The sequence below is a fragment of the Ornithorhynchus anatinus genome, chromosome 19 (genome assembly GCF_004115215.2).
Source record: "Ornithorhynchus anatinus isolate Pmale09 chromosome 19, mOrnAna1.pri.v4, whole genome shotgun sequence".
NCBI lineage: Eukaryota > Metazoa > Chordata > Mammalia > Monotremata > Ornithorhynchidae > Ornithorhynchus > Ornithorhynchus anatinus.
Window position 1 is genome coordinate 527,657 of NC_041746.1, and position 23,630 is coordinate 551,286.

Sequence of the window (23,630 nt, forward strand, 5' to 3'; positions counted from 1 at the left end):
AGGTATTTACTAAACCCCCACCGGTCGCAATGTAATCAGTCATTCAATAGTATTTATTTATTGAGCGCTTACTGTGTACAGAGCACTGTCTTAAGGGCTTGGGAAAGTACACGGAGAGGTTCCCTGCCCTCAAAGATTCTCTGCGCTCATGGCGGAGACCCACATAAAACTATTTACAAGTGGTGAAATCAGAATAAATCGAATGTCAAATTGAATAGACCTAGATACACAGTGCTGAAGATAGGTATAAATCCAGAAGCGCTGGAGTCGGCCGTTGAACTGCTATGACGTGGTGGGTCGGGAATTCAGGGAGGGAGGCTTGTTGGGGGAGGTGGGGTTTTAGGAGGCCTCCAAATATGACGGGGGCTGAAGTCTGGTAGATTTTTGCGGTGAGGGAGTTCCAGTCTGCGGGGTCAGAGGTGGGTCAGTCAAAAGTGGAGCAGGATTAGGAGAGTTTGGGAGACCTGGGGAACAGCGAGGGAAGAGACGGGATGTGTGAGATGGAGAGGGCGGGCTGAGATCCCTGGAGCCGATTGGTATTTATTGAGTGCTTACTGTTGACAGAGCACTGTACTATGCACTTAGGAACTGATTTGCCTGTATCCAATCCAGAGCTTAGTAGAGTGCCTTACAGTGCTTAGGAAGCACTTAACAAATACCACTATTATTATTATTATTACTATTAATAAAATAGAAGAGAATTGGTAGACATGATCCTGGCCCACAGGAAGCATGAAGTCTACCGGACCTTGGTCTGGAGTCTTTGCAAACACCTTTAATTGATTAGTTGATTGATTGTTGCGGAGGGAGATAAACCGGAGAGGACAGACGTGAACTGAGCAGCGACTGGGGAGAGGGTCTCAGTAATTGCCGACTTCCAGTCGTCTTTTATTCACAACATTTTGCGTGGCTAATGGAAAGAGCCGAGGCCTGAGAGTCAGGTGACCTGAGTTCTAATCCCAGCTCTGCCACCTGCCTGCTGTATGACCTTGGGCACATCATTAAACTTCCCTGGGCCTCACTTTCCCCTACTGTAAAATGGGGATTCAACATCTGTCTCCCTCCCGCTTAGGCTGTGAGCTCCATGTGGGCCAAGGACCGGATCTGGACTGATTTTCTCGCACCTACCCCAGCTCCTAGTAATCAGCCAATCAATCATCTTTATTGCGCGGTTACCATGTGCAGAGCCCTTAGTGCTTGTACCGCTAGGACAGGGGTGATCACATAGTAAACACTTAAATATCATAACCATCATCAGCTCGATCATCCTAATCGTGACACTGGTTAAATACTATGCACTAAGCAGTCTAGTAAGCACTGAGGTGGAGAGATTTATGTTAATCAGGTCGGGCACAGTCCCCGTCACACCTGCGGCTTACGGTCTGGACGATGATAAGCGTGTTGTTGAATTCAGTGGTGAATTCTTCCAGGGAGGGACCGTGTTCCTTGCTTCCGTCCTGACTCTGTAGTTGGGCAAAGTGCAGACCGAACATCCGGCTTCACACTCAAAGCCGCCCATAATTGTAGCCATCTGTAGCTCACTTCTATGGTGTCAATTGCCCCTGGCAGTTTTATATGCAGTAAAACCTCTTTGAGATCGTTTCAACTGAGCGGCTACTAAAAAATCATCAGCTGGGAATTCTTAAAAGGAAAAAGGAATATCACTGGACAGGAAAGTCGAAGATAGGGCAGCCGCCTGGCCTAACGGCAAGAGCGGAGTACTAAGAGTCAGGACAGCTGGGTTGTAATCCGGGCTCTGCCACTTGCCTGCCGTGTGTCACTTATCGGGGCTTAATAATGAATAATAATCGGGGTATTTGTTAAGTGCTTACTATGTACTAAGCCCTCTACGAGATAATCAGGTGCCACAGTCGAAGGGTACTGAATCCTCACATTTTGCAGATGAGGCAACTGAGGCACGGAGAAGTTAAGTGACTGGTCCAAGATCACTCATGAGACAAGCGGCAGTGCTGGGATTAGAACCCAGGTCTTCTGACTCCCAACCCCTCTCCACTAAGCCATGCTGCTTCTCTGTTCCCTCCACTGTAAAATGGGGATCGAACCCCCGTTCTTTCTCCCCCTTAGACCGTGAGCCCCACGTACACCGGAGACTGTGCCCAATCTGATCGTATCCACCCCAGTGTTTAGCACGGAGGTTGGCACATAGGAAGGACTCAACAGATACCTCAGTTAATATTATGACTACCGGAGTCTGAAAGAATGAATGTGTTTTCCCTGAGGTTTTATAAGCAAGAGCTTCTTCGGGCGGTTTTGTCATAGGTGTGAGGATAGCACTCTGGAGCGACAGAGCCTCCGGCTGATAACCGGCCCAGTCTCTGTCGGGGGACAACCGGCTGGTACCATCCCATCCGGAGCTCTTCCGCTACACCGCCCGCCTCCCCAGACCAGTTAGAACCAGCCAGAGGTGGGCGGTGGACTTCAAAAGCAGCCATACAATAAAAACAGCATCAAATTTGGGCCTCATATGGCCAAGCCCACAGTGGGCGTCGGAGAGGGATAGTTCTCTGGTTTGGGACCTGTCCACTCTTAGTAATAATAATAATAATAATGTTGGTATTTGTTAAGCGCTTACTATGTGCCGAGCACTGTTCTAAGCGCTGGGGTAGACATAGGGGAATCAGGTTGTCCCACGTGGGGTTCACAGTCTTAATCCCCATTTTACAGATGAGGGAACTGAGGCACAGAGAAGTTAAGTGACTTGCCCACAGTCACACAGCCGACAAGTGGCAGAGCTGGGATTCGAACTCATGAGCCCTGACTCCAAAGCCCATGCTCTTTCCACTGAGCCACGCTGCTTCTCTTAGTAGCTGTGGAAGTACTGGGAATGGGGGTTGGAGGCTGGGGAGAGTACCCAAATGCTTCCCTTCCCCTCTAGACTGTACGCTCGCTTTGGGCAGGGAATGTGTCTACCGACTCCGGTGTACTGTACTCTCCCAAGCGCCTAGTACAGTGCTCTGCACACTGAGCTCCGTTTGGTTGATCGACACGGTGACACGGAAAAAAGTGGCAGTCGAAAGGGGAGATAGGATGGGGAGAGGCGATTAATCAGGGAGGCCTCTTGGAGGAGGTGTGATCTCAGGAAGGGTTTGAAGATGGGGAGAGCGGTGGTCTGCACGATGTGAAGGGGGAGAGAGTCCTGGGTGGGGGAGAGGGTGCCAGGAGGCGGGAGCGAGACAGCACAGTGAGCAGGTTGGCTCGGGGGGAGCCAAGTATTTGAGCCGGGGTGTAGTGGGAAGGGGGCAGGATTGCCGACTGAGTGCCGAAAGCCAGGAGCCAGGACTTTCTGCTTGATCCCGAGGGGGATGAATGGGCAACCATGGGAGGTCTTTGAAGCCTGGGGAGTTGTGCCCTGAGTGACGTTTTTAGAAAATGATCCAGGCAGCAGAGTGAAGTATGGACTGGAGAGGCTGGAGGCCACTGCAGCCGTCACGTCCAGACACGACAGGTGGCTCGGACCGGAGCGGGGTGGACCAGCTTCCAAGGCCAGCGGGGAAGGTGGTCACAGGTCTCAGATCCTGGGCCCACCCGGCAAAAGGGTGATTGCATCCTGAAAGCTGAGCAAGCTGGGCAGGGTGAATCCTAGAGGAACCTGGGAAAAGTTCAGGGTTTTGCCCCTGTCTTGATTAGACTCCCAGGTTAAAAGAAAGGAAGGAGTAAAGGGGAAATGTAGACCAAATTCAAAGGCTTACAATTCATTCTTTATAAATAATGGTAACGGTAATAATAACGATAACTGTGATTTTTGTTAGGAGCTTATTACGTGCCAAGCACTGTACTCCATCCTAGGGGTAGATACGGGATCATCAGATCCCACGTGGGGCTCACAGCCTAAGTAGGAGGGAGCGCAGGTACCGAATCATTTTGCAGACGAGGGAACCGAGACACAGAGAAGTGAAATGACTTGCCCAAAGTCACCCCGCAGGCAAGCGGACTCTCGGGTCCGGGCTCTTTCCACTGGGCCGTACTGCTCCTCGCCGTCCCGAAGCCACGCAAACGCTCTTGGGCCTGAGCGAGTTAGGCACCAGTCAGTCTCCACGTACCTCAGGAATAACTGCTCATCGGAAGGCCCACCTCGCACAGCCAAGTGAGTCAGCAAAAGACAAGCCAAAGAAGAGCTGCGGCCCCTCCCTCTACGGAATTGAAGAGCTCAGCCTTGCTTGCTGGTTGGCTGGCCTCACTGCCCTCCCAGGAGGTTCCACTCTCCCAGAAAACTCTGGGAAGCACGGTCTTTTTGGACCCAGGGCATAGAGTTTCCAGAAAGGGGGGCCACCTGAACAGATTCCCTTCTTGTCATTAAACCCGTCGACGTCTATATCTGCCCGGGGAGAAAGTGCTATCCTGGGCACCCTCTGTGTGCAGAGTGCTTTCACATCATTCAGTTCCCACCGCTGTCACGGGTGGTGATGACCGTAATATTGTCTCATGTTTGTTTTTGTTTTGCTCATATGGTATTCGCTAAGCGCTTTCTACGTGCCAAGCCCTGCCCTGAGCACTGGCGTAGATACGAGGCTGGACAGAGTCCGTGTCCCATGTGGGTTTCACAGTCTTAATCCTCATTTTACAGATGAGGTAACTGAGGCACAGAGAAGCAAAGTGATTTGCCCAAGATCACACAGCAGGCAAGCGGTGGAGCCGGAATTCAAACCCAGGTCCTTAATAATGCTGGTATTTGTTAAGCGCTTACTATGTGCCGAGCACTGTTCTAAGCGCTGGGGGTAGACACAAGGGAATCAGGTTGTCCCACGTGGGGCTCACAGTCTTAATCCCCATCTTACAGATGAGGTAACTGAGGCACCGAGAAGTTAAGTGACTTGCCCAAAGTCGCACAGCTGACAAGTGGTCGAGCCGGGATTCGAACCTATGACCTCTGACTCCAAAGCCCGTGCTCTTTCCACTGAGCTACGCTGCTTCTACAGGTCCTTCTGACCCCGAGGCCCGTGCTCTATCCACTAATTAGCACTGCTTCTCGTGTTCAAAGCCCTTACAGTTTTAAAGTCTGAAAACGTGTGATTGCTGGCAGGCTGGCTCTTCTGCAGTCCCTCTGCACCTCCTGCTTCCTGGGCCATCCTAAAGCCTGGAAGGTCACCAACCTTGGGATTGACACCGGCCCCCCGGGCGGCCTAAAGTACTTTAACTGTCAGCGTCGTCTTCTGGTGCAGCACGGCCCCGTGTGAGGGTCAGATGCTTGTGTCGTCAAAGGTGTTGACGAGTCTGGAATTTGAATTTTGTTTCTATCTTACAGAACCAAAATGGCCAGCTCAGGGAGGCCGGGGCTATGGGCCGCCCAGCTTAGAACCGGTGACAATCAATCAGTGGCATTTATTGATCAGAGAGTAGGTGCAGAGCACTCTACTAAGCGCTTGGGAGAGAAAAAGACAACAGAATCAGTAGACATGTCCCCTGCCTGCAATAAGCTTGGAGGCTAGAGCTGATGATGGCAGCAAGCACAACGGAAGGAAGCCTAAGTGGAATTACGTTTTGGCACATTTTGACACGTCTCCTGGTGATACGTGGGACTGAAATTCGGGGACATTCCTATCAATGACCGGTGGAGCCATGTGGCCCAGCTGTGGGACCCTTGGGGGGCTCTGGCAGGGATCAGCAGCGGGGCTGTTCCCTCACTGTCACAGGGCAGCGGGTGGGGTCGGAACGGTAGGGGCCACCCTCTCTGAAGACTCCTGGTTTAAAGAACTCATCCCTGCAAATTGAAAAAAAAATCCCATCAGAGCCTGCACTTAAGTGGATCTGAGGGTCACCAGTTTGTTTGAAAAGGCCAGCTCCTCCCACCTCCCGGAGCACAAAAGTTTGTTGGGACCTTGTGGTTATGAAATGTCCACGTCTCCCTTGCATAGTAATAATAATATTGGTATTTGTTAAGCGCTTTCTATGTGCCAAACACTGTTCTAAGTGCTGGGGTAGGTACAAGATAATCACCTTTAATCAGGTTGGATACAGTCTCTGTCCCACATGGAGCTCACAACTTTAATCCCCATTTTACAGATGAGGGAACTGAGGCACAGAGAAGTGAAGTGAGTTGCCCAAGGTCACACAGCAGAGGTGGCAGAGCCCGGATGAGAACCCACATCCTCTGACTCCCAAGCCTGCGCTCTTTCCACTAGGCCACACTGCTTCTCACTCGGCTCAGAGTGCCGAGGCAGGGGGATCGACGAAATGACCCCGTCCAGGTCACCTGGTACAGGGACCCCTCCGCATTCTCCGGTGGGGCCCCGGCCCCTTTCGCTCTCTATCTTCCTGGAGAAGAAGGGGGGCGGTGAAGACTCCAGTCCTGGACTGACCCAACGTTGGAATGGCCCTGATTCTGGGGAAGGGGGCACGCGGGACTCCGGTGGAGGAGTGAGGGCGACCGCGACCGCTGACAGGTTACACAGCAGTCACTTCTCAGAGAGGGCAGTTGAGACCGCGAGGAGCCGTTTGACTACCCTAGGTCATCCAGAGATGGGGCTGGGACGAGATCGGGGCTTAATCTAAGAAGGCCATCACCGGCTCAGCCCGGTGGCCCAGCCAGCCTGGGACTCTGCCTCAAACAGGGGCATCGAGACGCCATGGGGAACTGTCCTCGTGGCTAGGACGGGCCGTCCAACACCCCTAACTCTCCCTTCTTAATCAATCCTTCAACACCCCTGACTCTCCAGACATTCTTACGGTTGTTCCAGGGGACCGTCCCCCACCCCACATTCCCAGTGTCCTAACGTGGTTTCAGGGGATTCCACTGCCCCGTCCAATCCCGGTCCCATAGGGTGGCAAACACTGTACCCAATGATAGACCCCAGGGTCTGCCCATCCCAGCCCCTTGGGAGCTTGGCCTCGCCTTCCTCCTTGGTGAATTTTCTGTGCTATTTCGGTCTCTTCGGGGACATCCTGTCAGGGTGGTTTCAGCCCATGAATAATTGAACTTGACAAATTTGAACGCTGAGTTATGGATTACCGGCGCCGCCTCACTCGGTCGTATCCCTTGGCGGGGGCGAGGACAGAGGGAGCAACGAGGAAGCGCCGCACGGGAATAGGACCCACGGGCTCGCTTGGCTCTTTGGAGGCTGCGGCAAAAGCCGTTGCTCGAAGAGCAAGAGCGCCGGGCCCCAGGAGCAGGAGAGCGCTTGTGCTAGTCAGAGTATTTCTTAAGTGCCCTACTGCGCACAGATCACTGTACTGAGCACTGGGAGAGAATGACTGTGTCCGACGTGATTACCTCACATCTACCCCAGCGCTTAGAACAGTGCTCGGCACATAGTAAGAGCTTGACAGATACCACAGTTATTACTATTATACAGGTGGGAATTAGACAACCCACCCTCCAGTCACGTCCCGTCGGGGAGCAGAGTCAAAGTGGCTCCTTGGGGAATTTGCGTTGATCTTAGCTGGTTGGACTTGCCTCGTGCATCTGATCACGCCCTCCCTCTGGACCGTCCCCCCTCCCGCCCCCCTGTGACCAGTGACCGAGCTGTGTGACCCAAAGCCCCGCTGCTTAACTCAGTGCTAACATCACGAGGACTACTGGTTCTGACAGAAACCACCCCCCCGCCCCACATCCTCCCCAGGCTTCTAAAGGCTTGCAGAGCAAGGGGGCAGAAGGGTTAACCACTGACGGCGTCCTACCCCGGAAACCCAGTCAGAAATAGCTGTCTCCGCAGAGATTGAATGACCGTCCTGTGACCGTGGAAACCTCCTGGCAGCAGCGCACCAGGACCCCGCAAGGGAGTCTCCGCCGGAGCCGTCGATCCCGGCCCGGGTCCCAAGGGGAGCGAATGCCTGACTCCCTCGGCTTCCCTCGCTGTCCTCCCTGCTCCGAGGGGTGAGAGAGGATCAGTGTTCCTCAGCCCGTCCGGCTGAGCTCTGGACAAATTTAGCCATTGGGGACCTTCGGCCACAGACCCACAGTGCCACCATCGGGCTGGACGCTCCCTTGCCTTCCTCCTCCGGCCCCTGGGTATCACCACCAGGCTGGATGCTCCCCTGCCTTGTAACCACAAAAACAATACTAATTATGGTACCTGTTAAGCCCTTACTATGTGCTTAGCACTGAGTAGATACAAGTTAATCGGTTTGGACACAGTCCCTGTCCCACACGGGGCTCACACTCTTAATCCCCATTTTCCAGGTGAGGTAACTGAAGCACAGAGAAGTGAATTGCCCATGGCCACACGGCAGGCAAGAGGCGGAGCTGGGATTAGAACCCAGGTCCTTCTGTCTCCCAGGCCCGTGCGCTATCCATTAAGCCATGCTGCTGGCGCTTTCTTCCCTCAGCCCCAGGCACCCAGTGCCACTAATGGGCTGGACCCCTTGCCTTCCTTCCTTGGCCCCGGCTACCCATGCCCCCACAGGCCAGCGTCACCCGTCACCGGGGACGGGTTTGTTTGGAATCGGGGCGGCGAGAGAGAAAGACCAGGGACAGAAAGCCTGAGTTGGTATAAAATTTATTCCGTGAAGCGAACTGAATTATTTGATTATTTAGATGCAACGAATTGAACTCCATTTCCGGAGAAATATGATTATTGGTGGAGTTACAGCTTCCCTAATGGAAGGAATATACTTGTATGGTAGTATTAGAGTTTCCCTAACGGGAGGTATATACTCACATGTTACTCACGCGTGGCAGAACACCCGGGCCCACCCAGCCGGAATCGACTTAGGGTTTGCTCGCACGTGGTGAGGCGGCTACTTCTCACCCATGTGCTCTCCCCATACGGGAGGAATCCACTTATGCGTTAAAAACACTTATGTGCTACTCACTCTTGATGAGGCGGCCAGCTCCCACCACGTTCACGTCCCACTCGGGGGGAATCCAATTTAGGCATTAAATCCACTTATGTGCTAGTCGCACTTGGCGAGGCATCTAGCTCCCACCACGTTCACATCCCACTCGGGAGGAATCCAATTAAACGTTACATTCCCATGGCGAAGCGTCTGGCTTCCAGCCCCACGAGCGTTCAGCAGGACGGGACACTCACCCATCCCACGGCTCATCGCTCGGTACAGGCAGAGCGGCCTTCTCACGCTCTGGACAGAGGAGACCTGCAGCCGGCTGCTGCAGGTCTCGTTCCTCTGCACGGAAGGTTAGAGGCTGCAGGTATTTATCACCTGTGCCCTTAGGCCATTCCAGCTTCCGGCCTCAGTTTATCCAACCTTTGCCCTCCCCCCTCCTCCGTACCTCATTTGATAGGCAAGGGGGCGAGGGGCATCTTCTGTATTCCCAGTTTGGGCTGTCCATCTGGCAGTTTAGGTCGTGGGGGGGGGTATCCCACCCTCTCTTCCGACTTCCGCCTGCTGGCTCAGGAGGTCACGAGATAGCATTTGACCTTGAGATGGTCGGTACCCCAGAGTCACCTTGGGGCAGCCCGCCATTCCAATGCCTCCCTCTTCGCTCCACTGCCAACAGCCCCCAGACAGCCACCCGCCGCCCTCTCCCCGGCTCCCGGCGAGTGCCCTGGCTTCCCCAGCCGGGCAGATTCGCAAACGGAGACGGCAGCACGCGTGCACACTCACACCTGAATCTCTATCTCCAAATAAAAGAGCAATCGTCGGCACAGCGACAGGAACGGTTCAGACCCTATAAGGGTTTTCCGTGAATAAACAGTCCGAGGGGCCCCACCGGCCTCCCCTGCCGACAAAGCGGGAGCTGGCCTGGGCGGGCCCCGGAAGAGGAAGCGGTTTTGTGGCGGGGTCCTGGCCGCATCAGGCCGTGTACTTTTTCTCCCCTTCGCTCTTGCTCTTGTGGTAGACGGTGTAGTCGTGGTAGAGCTCTTTGAAGGCGTCTCGAACGCCGGCGGGCAGCGAGACCCTCAGGAACTGGATGTCCCGCTCCAGGCAGATGTCCAGGATGAGGTATATGCCCTCCTTCAGGAGCTCCTTCACAGCCGGGCGCAAGGTCGCCTAGGGAAACCCGAGACGCTGTGACCTCTTCGCAACTGGAGATCGCCCCCACCGCGGACTTCCCACCCGAGTCCCCGAATCTGCCCCGGTCGAAACGACTCGACGATCCCCGCCCGGTCGTGGTCTCCGCAACCGGGGTCTCTCCCCACCTCGGGGAGCACTGTGGACGCACGGGGACCTTAGAATTTCCCTGGGGGGAGACACCCCGTAGACACACACAGAGGGACGGTAGTTAAAACCAAGTCAGAGATCAGGGGATGGATCAGAGGTTAGGGTGGCAGATGGGCGAAGGGGTGGAGTGACTCTGGAGCTCCTGGAGGAGGTAGACAGCGGTCAGTCATTTGGAGGAGCAGGAAGGGAGAGTGGAGCGGGAAGAAACCGACACAGAGTGAGTGGGGCATTCGGGCACCGGAGACGGTGGGGGCAAGGTCGTGGCAGGGAGAGAGGTGGGACCGAGCGTAGGCAGTGCCAGAAAACAGGCTGGGCTGGCACCAGAGGACGGGCAGAGCCGCACCCCTTGCCCTTAATTCCCCGCCCCCCCCCCCCCCCCAGTTTCCTCCAGTCCCCTCCATCCCTCCCGGTAGCCCACCTCTACCCACCGTCCGGCGCTATCTGGCCCGGGGAACCCACAGTTGGATGGGCACAGTCAGGGAGCGGACGGCGGGCCCAGAGGAGTAGTCCGCTCCCTGCCCCGCTCCCGCCCACCCGTCGGTGGGGCCCCAGGTACCTTCTGCAGGCCGCTCAAGTACTGGGCCACCATGAAGGGAGAGAACACGGTGAACTCCTCGGCCTTGGCCGCGATGTGGCTGTACATCCTCTCCACCAGCCGCGCACACTCCAGTACGCCGGCCTGGTCCTCCGTGTTCCCTGGCCAACGGGGACATACGCTACTGTCACGCCGCGGCACCGGTCCCCTCCATCCGCTCCCCCCGACAGACAGACCGTGGCCCACCCCGCTGCCAAAGCCCTTTTGGAACTCCATCTCTGGGAGACTTTCTCCAATCATTCGTTCATTCGACTGTATTTATGGAGCGCTTACTGTGTGCGGAGCGCTTGGGAGAGTACAACAATCAATGGACACGTTCCCCACCCACGATGAGCTCACAGTCTAGAGCGGGGAGAGACATGAATATAAATAATAAATCTATTCATCCTCCTTCCCATCCCTACAACACATATGTATATATCTCTATATGTATGTAATTATCTATTGATCTGTTTATATTAATGTCTGTCTCCCCCTCTAGACTGTGAGCTCACCGAGGGCAGAAAGGTGTCCGTCTGTTGTTATACTCTACTCTTCCAGACGTTCGGTACTGTGCTTCGCGTACAGTAAGCACTCAATAAATACGACCGAGCGAATACGTGACAGATACGGACATAAGTGCTGTGGGGCTGGTAGGAGGGATGAATAAAGGGAGAGAGGGTGACACAGAGGGAGTGGGAGAAGAGGAAAGGAGGGCTTGAGTCAAGGAAGGCCTCTCGGAGGAGATGTGCCTTCAATAAGGCTTTGAAGGGGGCGGGGGGAAGAGTCGTCACTCAGGGTTTAACCTTCAAGAGCCGCTTCAGCGATTCCATGCCACCTAGACACTTGGGGTCTCTCTCCCCATCCACCCCCCTGAAGACCCCGTGCCTCTATCTTCATACTCTCTTGCTTCCAATCTGGAACTGACGTTGGGGCCTATCTCTCTTACGAGATTCTAAACTCGAAGGCGGGGATCCTGTCTACTAACTCGACTCTACTCTCCCAACCTCTTAGTACGGGGCTCTGCACAGAGCAAGTCCTCCATAAATACAACTGATTGATTCATTCAGTAGATGCGGGGTGGCCTGGTGGCAAGAGCACAGGCCTGGGAGTTGGAGACTTGGGTTCTAATCCCACCTCTGCCCCTCACCTGCCGTTCCAACATCGGGCCAATTATTTAACTTATCTTTGCCTCGGTTCTCTCATCCGTAAAATGGGGACTCGATCCCTGCTCTCCTTCCCCCTTAGACTGGGAGCCCCATAGGGTACAGGGACCTGCGTCCGACCTGATTATCTCATCTCTTCCTCGGGCTTAGTACAGTGCTTGGCACTTAAGCGCTAAACAGATATCACAAATTATTATTATTATAACATGGAAAACCCCATTTCTGCCCCAAGGTTCCCAGTAAATTTTCCCAAGCCTGCTAGTTGGGAAGAGATAGAGCTTCAGGGGGTAGCACCCTGGGCAACACGGCCACGTCCCCTCCTGGCAAACACTGGGTTGCAACGACCTGGAAATTACTTTTGCTGGATTCCCCACGGCTGCCCGCTCTTTCCTGCCCCCTTCCACCCCGCCTGGTTTCCATGCCAACCGGCCCACTGCTGGAGAAAGGGGACAGAATACAGGGCTGAACGGGCCACTGGCCTGACTCGGGAATGGCCCCCGTGCCCGCCCCACCCTGGACACTCCAGGGGCACTTTGGTGAGCTCTGTGTGTCTCCCCAAAACCCCATACCTTTGTCCTTCTGCCGCCCCTCATGCATCACAGAGAACAGCAGCCTGTTGAAGCAGTTGAGGAATGACGGGATGGCTTTCATCATCACCTGGGACAGAGGAGAAAGGATCCACGTCGGCACATGACTATTAAGTGCTTAATATATGCCCAGCACCATACTGGGCACCGGGACAGATACGAGCTAATCAGGTTGGACGCATTCCCTGTCCCACATGGGGCTCACGGTCCAAGTATTCTTCGATTGGAGTCACAGTTAATTCAAAGAAAACAATTGCGTGACTGAATCCTATTTTACAGATGCGGAAACTGAGGCACAGAGAAGTTAGGTGACTTGCCAAAGGTCACACAGCAGGCACGCAGGATTTCCTTTAAGGGGCTGCTTTACTCCCAAGTGAGATGCCTACAAGCCAACTCCGCATCTTTCCCCTTACACCCACCCACCCAATAATAATCATAATGGTAAAAAATAATAATAATGGTGGTATTCGCTGAGCTCTTATTATGTGCCAGATAATAAGTGCAAGGGTAGATACGGGATCATCGGGTCAGATCCAGTCCCTGTCACGCAAGGAGCTCACGGTCTAAGAGAGATCCCCATTTTACAGACGAGGAGACCAAGGCTCAGAGAAGTAAGATGAGTTGCCCAAGGTCCCACAGCAGACAAGCGGGCAGAGCTGGGATTAGAAACTAGGCCCCCCGGCTCCCAGGCCGGGGCCCTTTCCTCCCACGCCTCACCTTCCCCCTTAACTTTCACAGCTCAGGCGACGTCCATCGCCACCCTGCCGGTCTTTCCCACCCACCATCCCTAGGTAAAGACCGGCAGGGCGGTAGCGGTGCCCCCTCCCCCTCTACCCCGGTCCCAGCTTCGGCCTCCACTCCCGCCTCCAGGCACCAATCCCCACGCCCACCTTGGGATGGTACTGCAGGATGGCGAAGAGGACTTCGTGAACCCCCAGGAAGACTGGCCCGTACTCCTCCGCCGGCAGGTGATCCAGGGGGACGGCCAGGAGGATGGCGAACGCCAAGGTGACGTGGTGCGGGTTGCCGATGAGGCCCTCTCCTCGCCGGAGCAGGTCGGCCAACGCCTCCAGAATAGGCAGGACCACGGGCGCGAGCAGGGAGGGGTCCCGACAGGCTTCGCGGTTCTGATGCTGCCAAGGGGAGGAGAGGAAACGGGGGCACCGGGTCACCGAGTAGGTGGCGTTGCCATCTTCTGGCCGCCTGGCCGGGTCAAGGCTGTTGCCGGACCTTACTCCGGGGACTCTGCTTCTTTAAGTCCTCCTAAAATCACAGCTCCCTCGGCAAATCTTTCCTGACCTTCCCACCTATCTACCCTCCCTTCCGTGTCGCCTAGGCTCTTGGGGTCTGATCCCCTTAAGCACTGGAGATTCCCCCCCACCTCACCCCCACAGCACCGACTGCCTCCCCAACTGGACTGTCAACTCTCTGAGGGCAGGGATCGCGTCCACCGACTCTTGTTGTGTTGTATTCTCCCAGCGGCTCAGTACAGCGCTCCGCACCCAGTAAGCGCTCCGGAGTCACAACTCCAAGTCACGTCTTGCAGGCGGTGGCCTCGCTGGCTCCCTCCTGATCCTAAGTCACCCCCCCCCCCGTCCCCGGAGTGCACGTGCTCTCTCTCTCTACCTCCCTCCCCCGCTTTCCAGAAGCTCCGAAAAAGCAAGGAGGGGAAGGGAGGGACCCGGGGAGGGGTCGCCCCAAGGCACTCACCGCCAGAGCTCCGATGATCTGGGGACAGGCGAGCCAGAAGGAAGTCGCCTTCTCTCCAGTGAGCGGACGGCTCAGCAACAACTTCATCAGGGCAAGAGCTCCCAGAACCTCCTGCAGTGGGGGAGATGGTGGCCGTGGATCCTGACTGAGTGCCCCGCATACCCACCCCCTCCCTCGGACCCATACCCACTCGCCCGTGTGCATGCCCACGTCCAGACCTCGTGCGTGCACACGCGCACCAAAGACCCAACCAAAAAGTTTCCGGTAGGAAACCTAACCCATAAATCCAACAGCCCCTGAAAAGAGACGGATGTACCCCCTCCGAGCGGGGGGGTTGGGGGACACAGACAGAGGGCTCCCCTGCAGCCCAACAAGCTGGGAAAATGGGGAGAAGGGGCCTGGGGACGGACATCGAGGAGCAGCTGTCCCCGAAAGGGCTTGACCGGGCACCCCAGAAGACACCGCCACCGCCACCCCGGCACTCTCCGAGGCTCGTGGCCCACCGGCGGCCGGGCCCCAAGCCTGACAAGATCAAAGACGAGAGAAGGAAAGGGCTTATTCCCTCGGAAAATGAGGACCCGGGTTTTAGTCTCACTCTGCTCGGCCCTCAGTTTCCTCCTCTGTATACTGGGGATGACGACGGAGATGATGTCCCAACTTGGCATGGGACTCTTTGGCATGGGAGGGAGGGAGAGGGAGAGAGCGTGCTGTGGGGAGGGCAGAGGTATTAGGGAGGAAAGCCCAATGGGATGTGGTGACTAGCGGGATGATGAAAGCAAAGCAGAGGAAGGGGTCAGAGGTTCTCAGCCCGGAGAACTGGAAAACGGGAAGGCCTCGGAGGAAAGCAAGGAGCTTTGCCTGGAGCTGCTCTTCCCATCGCTCCCGTGCCCGGGGCTCCCCCGGCCAGGCCCCGTGGAGCTTTAGGGGGCGGGTGGGCAGCCGGCAGAGGGGAGAGAACGGGCAGTGGTCGGAACAGAGCTGTGGCGGGGACTGTCCCCTTGGGGCCTTGGATACCCGGGCCTGGGCAAGAGCCCCCGACCCCCACCCTGGGGGTCGGTGGGAAGGAAGGAGAGGCGAACGCAGGGCGCAGGCGGGATGAGCGGAGCCCCAGGGCAGCGGCCCCACTCACGTTCAGGTTACGCGTCCACACGTGGCGGATGTCCAGGCCCCGCAGGACGTGCTCCATCACCAACTGGAAGTCGGCGGCGGTGCCGCCCTCCAGCAAGCCAGCGAGCAGCTCCCCCAGTTGAGGTCCGGCATTCTGGATCGCCTGGTCCCGGGCTCCGCCATCTGCGTATCGGGGGCGGGCCGGCTCCGTCAGCGAGGTGTCCCCAAAGGCCCGGCCCTCCCCAACCCGCGACTCGCCAGCCGGGAAGACAGTCGGACTCGGCCCCACGTCCACCCTCACCGCGGGACTTAGGGAGGCGGGGGGCACCTGCTCTGTCCCCCGGGGCGACTGTGGGCAACACACTGAACCTCTCTGTGTTGCAGTTTTTTCCTCGGGAAACTGGGGATGAGGATCCCTGCTCTCTCTCTCTCTCCCCGCCTCCCTCGCCAGGCCGAGACTGAGAGCCCCATAAGGCCTGGGACTGTGTCCGATCTGATTCCCCCGTCCTACGAATCACAGTGCTTGGCCCACAGTAAGCACTTAATATCACCATCGCCGCCGCCATCTTTTCTTTCACCGTGGAATTTTTTTACCTGGATCGATCGTGTGACGATGCCACCAGACCCATCGACCCCAATGACCGGCCAGGCGACCCGACGCCACCCTCACCGGATAGAGCGAGCGGGCTCGGGGGCGCCCTACCTGCGAGGACGCCAGTCACGGCCTGGAACACGGCGGCGAAGACGGAGCCCTCCCCGGGGTGCAGGGCCGGCTCCGCGCGGAACAGCGTCAGGAGCCGCAGGGCGGGTCGGAGGGACTCAGCATCTCCGGCGAGAGCCGGCAGCTCCGTCCGCACGTGGGAGAAAGCGTCCCGGTACAAGTCGGCGTGAGCGAGCTCCGGGGCCCGGTCCTCCGCCTCCCCGCTCGTCTCGGCCTCCAAGAGCGCAGCGATGGCGGAGAGGAGGACTGGATGGGGCGGACGGTCCCGCGGCCGTTCGGTCCACGCGGCCCGGACGACCGCTCCCACGAGGCTCAGCGCGCGCAGCCACAGGTCCGGCAGGGCCCTGGTGGTCTGCCCCTGCCGCTGGTGGACAAGGGGGCTCAGCTCCCGGCAGAGGGTCATCACCGCCACCAGCAGGACCCGGCGAGCCGGGCAGTCTGGGTCCCGTGGACCCCGACCGGAGATGGCCTCGGTGTAGGGGCCGCAGGTCGAGAGGAACGACACGATCTTGCCGCAGTTGAGCATCGGGCTGAGCTTCAGCCGGACGGTCATCTGGAGCAGACGCTCCAGCAGGGTGGCGGCGGCCCAGAGCGGGCCCGTCCACGCCGGCGCCTCCGTTGCCGCCGGAAACCTAACCCGGGCGGCCCACAGGGCCGTGACGACGACCTGGAACACGTCGCTGGCGAAGACGACCCTGAAGACGGCGCGGGCCTCCTCGACCCCCTGCAGGCGGCTCAGGAGCCGGTAGCAAGCGTCCAGGTAGCGGACGGCACGGGTGGCGGGGAGGGAGCCGGCGCCACCGGTGCCAGCCACCAGCGTCAGCAGCAAGAGGTATGTGCGCACGAGGAAGGGCGGGGGAAGACCGTCCGGGTCCAGAGCGGAGACCACGTCCAGCATAACCAAGAGGGCGTCAAGCTGGCCTTCCGCCAAGACCACGGGGGGCTCGGGGGCACTCGCCAGCGCCAGCAAACTCTCCGCAACCTCCTCTCTGGGCCCCGGTCCCCCTGGCTCATCTCCGTCTGGGTGGCTTTCCCGCCGGGCCCCGGGGGTCAGGCCGTGTGCAAGGAGCCAGGGCAGCATCTGCCCCAGAGGGGCGGCGGCCGGCAGCCGGCCGGCGCTCAGCACACCGACGCAGCTCTCGAGGACGCGGTCCAGGAACGCGGCGTGCAGGGGCTGCATCTCCGGAAGCAGCGGGCTGTGAAGCAGCGCCTGGGACACCCCCGCCACCGTGATGTCCGGCTCCCGCCCGGCGGGGCCGTCCGGCGGGGAGGGGGCCCCGGCCCCGGTCCTCAGCAGCTCCCCGGCCAGCCGCTCCACGTCGTCGGCCTCCAGGTACGGGAGGAGCAGCGGGAGGTTGGACACGAGCAGGTGCCAGTGGGCCGCCGGGTAGGTGAGCGCCGTGACCGTCCCCGCCTGGCCATCCCAGGCGGCGGCCGCCTCCGTCCCCCCAAAATCAGAGGAGAGGACCAAGCTCGCGGCGTCGCGCAGGGCCTGCAGGCCCCGTTCCGACGGAAGGTGGCCGGGCGCCAGGATCCTCTTCATCGTCTGCAAGGCCAGCAGCTCCAGGCAGTGCCGGCCCACGGTGGCCGGGCCCCCCAGCGCCTCTGCCGCCGCGCCCCAGCCCTGGGCGTCGGCCCCCAGGAGCAGGGCGGGGAGGGCCTCCCCGGCCCCGGCCGGGGACGCGTAGCGGTCACAGTTCAGGCTGAACATGGCGTCCAGCTCGGCCCAGGTGTAGGCCAGGAGGAGGCCTGAGTCGCCGACCTTCTCGAGCCAGAGAGGTGGGCTGGGGCCCCGGTGGTCCTGCAGCAGGACGAGCGCGGGCTGAATGACGGCGCTCAGCATCCTCTCCATGAGCCCCCGGGCGCGCCGGACGAGCGGCAGGGGCGTGGCGCCGTCCAGGGTCTTCGCGGCGAACAGCACGGCATGGAGCAGGGAGCTGACGGACCAGAGTTTCAGGGCCGCATCTGCGTCCCCCTGCCCGGAGGGGGCCAGGAGGGCTTGGCCCCTGTCCAGCGCCAGGGCCCAGGAGTCCAGGACCTGGCCCGGCGGGAGCTCCAGGAAGCAGGCGGAAAGCGCGGCGGCCAGGCCGGCGGTCAGGGCCGGCGGACGGCCCTGCCCGGCGCCGGGCCGGCAGACCACGGCCAGGACCGCGTCCAGGAGGCGGGGGACCTGGCGGAGCCTGGCGTAGGTCTGGAACAGGGTGACGAGCAGGGCCTCCTGGGCCCGGCGGGAGCGGGGCTCCCCGACCCCCGCGTCCATCCAGGCCGCGGCCACCAGGCCCTCCAGGTCCGGCTCGACGATCAGGTGGTTCAGGGAGACGAGGGCCCGGAGGCAACGGAACCAGACCGGCAGGGCGGGCTGCGGGTGGCCCAGCAGGAGCCCCGCCAGGCGGCGGTAGAAGCGGAACTGGAGCTCCCGGTGGCGGATGCGGTCGGCGGCCACGTTGTAGATCTGGTGGCCGAGCAGCGCGGTCAGGAACTGCTCCAGCGCAAGCAGCTCGGAGCTCCAGTCGGGCAGCTCGGGGGTCTCGGGGCGGGGGCCGTCCCGCAGGCGGGCCAGCCGCAGGCAGCCCAGCAGCTTGGCGCCCGCCTGGAAGCAGACCAGCTGATACCCGTCCCGGCAGTAGGCTTCCAGGAACAGCTTGAAGAGCAGCGGCACCGAGTGAGCCACCACGGCCGCGTGGAAGGCCGGCTCGCGGGGACCGGCGTCGGCCAGCTTGGCCAGCACGACGTCCGCCGGAGCCAGGAGGGTCTTCAGGGCCCCCTTCCTCCGGTCTCCCGCCGACTCCGGAGAGCCCAGCTCCTCCTTGTAGGACGGCAGCAGCTCGGCCGGAAAGAGCCCCCCCCGGAGCACGGCCTCGATCTGACTCCGGATCTCCCGGACCGGGGGCGGGCGCCCCGCGGGGCAGCTTCCCCCGCCCGCCGCGTCCCCCGTCCCCGCCCCCGCCGCGAGCACGTGGCGCAAGACCAGGCCCGGCTGGAGGAGGTGGCCGACGACTTCGGCGAAGACCCGGTTGGGGTTGGCCTGCTGCCTCTGGACCAGGAGGTAGAGGCCGAGGGCCAGGTGGAGCACGTCCAGGAGCAGGGCGGGCGAGGCTCCGGCCGGGGCGGGCGGCCGACACGCCACCCGGCACAGCTGACTCAGCAGCTCCACCAGCAGCTCGTGCTTGGCCGTGTAGACGGCGGCCAGCGTGGGGACGGACAGGAGGCTCCTGCAGCAGCTCAGCACGGGCCCGGCCTCGCTCCGAGTCTCGGCCGTCTGGAACTCGGCGATCCTCTCGTTGAGGACCTGCAAAGACGCAGAGGTGCTCGGCGTTTCCCCGGGGGCTCCCGAGGGAGGCCCGGCGGCAGCGACCCCTTCCCCCCGCACCCGCCCAGCGGCACTCTCCCTCCCGGGCCCGCTCGCTGGCAGTCCGAGCGCCTCTCCAGCCTCGGGCCCGGAGTCGGCGACCGCTCTTCTGTCCCGGGCGCGGGGCACGCTGCCGGATGCTTGGGGATGGCACAGAAGGAGGGAGAGGTCCCCGGGTGTGCCGTGGCGAGCCTGGAGTGTCAGTTCGGCCGGCGGATGGATGGACGGACAGACCGGGAGACGTCCCGGGGAGCGAGGGCCCGACTTAGTCTCAGGGGAAGCGTGCGCCGTCTCGGACTCGTAACCTTGGAGCCGCCCCGGGGCTCAACCCGGGAGAAACGTGTTTACTGTTCCCATCTTCCAGAGGACCGGTCAGTCGGTCGGTCTCTCGTCCGTGTCCTGCCTCTGACCTGGAACGCCCTCCCTCTTCATATCTGACAGATGATGACTCTTCTCACTTTCAGAGCCTTAGTGAAGGCACACCTCCTCCGAGAGGCCTTCCCCGACTAAGCCCTCCTTTCCTCCCACTCTCTTCTGCGTCGCCTTGACTTGCTCCTTTTATTCATTCCCCCCTCCCATCCCCACAGCATAGGTACATATCTGTAATTTTACTTATTTATATTAACGTCTGCCTCCCCCTCTTGACTGCAAGCTCGCTGTCGGCAGGGAATGGGCCTGTTATATTGTACTCTCCCAAGCGCTTAGTACAGTGCTCTGCACGCAGTAAGCGTTCAATAACTACCCCTGACTGACCGACTGATTGATCCCATCTTCCAGAGGTTCCCGAGGACACTAAAGGTCTTCGGCTGCGGTAGGGCCCAGGTGAGAATCACTTTGCCTCAGCCCCAGCCCCCCAATCCGTGCCGTGCTCCGAGAGCAAAGGATAAATGCAGCGAGCTGCTCGACTCGGCCCCAAGGTTTTCGGGAATGAAGCGAGCTACCTTGGCCAGGGAGAAATGGAGTTGGATCGTCTTCCCTTCTTTGAAGAGGTTCTGTAGCCTTCTGCTTCGCAGGATGTTGTCCAGGTAGATCCAGAGCCTTTCCACTATGTCTTCTTGCAATTCCAGTTTCTTCTTGTAATAGGAAACCAGAGTATGTCTTGCCCAATTGAGTAACACCTGCATTTTTCAAAGATCCTAACTGTAAAAACCATCTTGTTTTCCTACATTTCTAAAACCGTAAAAGACATTTTTAGAGGCACGCGAGAACATTTAGAAATGAGCAGGGACTAAACGAAGTGGAATTCTGGGCCGCCGAAAAGTGTTAGGGTTGAAAATACCGAGCCGTTCAAGAGGGGATTGGATAAAGTCAGGATGAACAGTCCATACTGCTGTCACTAGAAGGAGAGTCACGGGTGTTGGAGAGCACTTGCCGGATCCCCAGAGTGAGGGGAGTCAGGAGTCGAGAGGGGAGAGACAGGAGTGTTGAAGGGTCCTTGTTGGATCACTGGGGGAAGAGGCAGGGATGGAGAGGGGTGAGTTGGGGCGGGGGAGGGTCCCTGCTGGGTCACTGGGAGGGACTCAGGGATGGAAAAGGGAGAGTCGGGCATTGGAGGGTCCTCGTTGGGTCACTGGGGACCGTCAGGAACATAGGACTAATCTGTGCTGGGTCACTGGGGGAGAGTCCGGATTGAAAGGAGAGACTACTTCGAGGCTGAAAGCTCCTTGTGGGTAGGAAACGTGTCTACTAACTCTGTTACATTATTACGGTGCTCTGAGTACAGAAAGTGCTTGATAAATATTATCGATAGACAAAGTCAGGGTTGTTGGAGGGTCTGTACTGGGTCACCGCGGGGAGAGTCAGGGATGGAGAGGGAAGAGTCAGGGGTGTTGGACGATGTATTTGCGGGGAGAGACTGTCCGCAGGATCCCCGTCCCCTCCTGCCAAGTACCGCCATACCTGCTCTTTATTCGGGAGGAAGCACTGGTGGGAGACCCAAGCGAAGTGGGCCAGTTTGAGTTTGTCTGTCCATGCCGTCTTGCTGCTTTTCAGCTTCAGGGAAATTCCAGAGTAAATGGCCGCCATAGCTGTGGGGACAAGCGTCGGAGGGAGGGTGCCGTGAGCACTGGGGACACGAGCGACCCCTCGCCCGCGTCCTCCCTCTGGCCTGGAACACCTTCCCTCCCTCCTCAAATCCAACAGACAATTACTCTCCCCCCGCCGAATATTTCAAAGCCTTATTGAAGGCACATTTCCTCCAAGAGGCCTTCCCTGGCTAAGTTCCACTTTCCTCTCCTCCCACTCCCTTCTGCGTCGTCCTGATTGCTCCCTTTATTCATCGCCCCTCCCAGCCCCGCTTTTATGCACATCTGTAACGTATTTATTTATATTAGCATCTGTCTCCCTCTCTAGTCTGTAAGCTCGTTGAGAGCAGGGACTGTGTCTGTTTATTGTTATATTGTATCCTCCCAAGTGCTCAGTACAGTGCTCTGCACACAGTAAGGCCCAGTAACTACAACTGAGTGAATGAAGGAATGAATGACCAGTCACTGGAGCCCCCAGCAAAGGCAACCAACTCCCGGTTGGGTCCGTTGGACCGCCTTCGCTCCGAAGATGCGCTGGTGACCACACCTTTGGGGTGAGGACTTTAAAATCCTTCTAGCTGAGCTCCGCACCGCTGCAACTGAACCTGTCGATGCCTCCGTAAAGACCCTTCTTACAAAACCCTTCGGAATCTTGGTCACAGCCCCACCAACTTTCTGCTCTGTTGAGCCTAAAGATCGATTTTCCCTTTGGAAGGGTGTTCTCAAGGCGAAGGTCTGCGGTCGGTGAACTTGATTCATTCATTCAAGCGTATTTATTGAGCACTTACTGTGTGCAGAGCACTGGACTAAGCGCTTGGAATGTACAATTTGGCAACAGATAGAGACCATCCCTGCCTGACTGTAATAATAATAATGGCATTTGTTAAGCGCTTACTATGTGACGAGCACTGTTCTAAGCGCTGGGGGGATCCAAGGTGATCAAGTTGTCCCACGTGGGGCTCACAGTCTTCATTCCCCTTTTCATAATAATAATGACGGCATTTGTTAAGCGCTTACTACGTGACGAACACTGTTCTAAGCGCTGCGGGGATCCAAGGTGATCAGGTTGTCCCACGTGGGGCTCACAATCTTCATTCCCCTTTTCATAATAATAATAATGATGGTATTTGTTAAGCGCTTATTATGTGTCGAGCACTGTTCTAAGCGCTGGGGGAGATGCAAGGTGATCAGGGTGGCAGCGTGGCTCAGTGGAAAGAGCGTGGGCTTTGGAGTCAGAGGTCATGAGTTCGAATCCCAGCTCTGCCACTTGTCAGCTGTGTGACTGTGGGCAAGTCACTTCACTTCTCGGTGCCTCAGTTCCCTCATCTGTAAAATGGGGATGAAGACTGTGAGCCCCACGTGGGACAACCTGATTCCCCTGTGTCTCCCCCAGCGCTTAGAACAGTGCTCGGCACATAGTAAGCGCTTAACAAATACCAACATTATTATTATTATTATCAGGGTGTCCCACGTGGGGCTCCCAGTCTTCATCCCCATTTGACAGATGAGGTCTTCATCCCCATTTGACAGATGAGGTGACTGAGGCCCAGAGAAGGGAAGTGACTTGCCCAAAGTCGCCCAGCTAAGTGGCGGAGGGGGGATTCGAACCCACGACCGCCGAGCCCCAAGCCCGGGCTCTTCCCACCGAGCCCCGCTGCTTCTCTGCAAGCGCTGCATAAGGACGGGTAGGGATTGAGGGTAGAGCCGGCGGCGGGAGGTACTCACCGGGGACGGGACGGGACGGGCCTACCACGTGGGCGAGCCGAGCCGCACCGCACCGCACAGCACAGCACCGCACCTTCCGTTTCAGGCCGGCGGAGGGAAGGAGGGACGGGGCGGGGCGGGGCGAGAGGACAAGGCATCGCCGGCCGAGCGTCGAGGGGAGCCGAAAAGAGCCGAGCGCGGAGCCGAACGCGGAACCGAGCGCCGAGCGGAGCCGAGCGGAGACGATTGGAGCCGAGCGGAGCCGAGCGGTGCCGAACGCCGAGCCGAGCGGAGCCGAGCGGAGCCGAGCGGTGCCGAGCGGAGCCGAACGGTGCCGAACGCCGAGCCGAGCGGAGACGATTGGAGCCGAGCGGTGCCGAACGCCGAGCCGAGCGGGGCTCCGAGCGCCGAGGGCCGGTCCGCGCCGCCCATTGGTGGAGGCGCGAAGGCGTGGGCGGGTCGGAGCGGCCCAGCCCGGCCCCGCCACCGCTCGCTCCTTCCCTCGGTGTCAGCCAGCCAGCCGGGGAGGCAGGCAGGCAGGCAGGCAGGCAGGCGAGGAGGGAGGACCGGCGGGCGGGCGGGCAGCGGGCCTCAGTCCGTCCGGCCGG

The 23,630-nt window shown here is 58.8% G+C and overlaps 1 protein-coding gene across 1 annotated transcript; it reads right to left on the bottom strand.

Annotated features, from left to right (window-relative positions):
- Positions 1-8,436: 8,436 nt before the first annotated feature.
- On the bottom strand, positions 8,437-23,127 carry URB2 (URB2 ribosome biogenesis homolog). Its single transcript, XM_029047363.1, has 10 exons — positions 23,044-23,127; positions 21,194-21,321; positions 20,236-20,412; positions 15,928-19,234; positions 15,247-15,407; positions 14,118-14,228; positions 13,298-13,540; positions 12,390-12,477; positions 10,637-10,776; positions 8,437-9,909 (listed from the first exon to the last, which is right to left on the bottom strand). The coding sequence occupies exons 2-10, from the start codon at positions 21,317-21,319 to the stop codon at positions 9,712-9,714; spliced, it is 4,551 nt and encodes a 1,516-aa protein (XP_028903196.1). The 5' UTR covers positions 21,320-21,321; positions 23,044-23,127; the 3' UTR covers positions 8,437-9,711.
- Between the last annotated feature and the right edge of the window lie 503 nt (positions 23,128-23,630).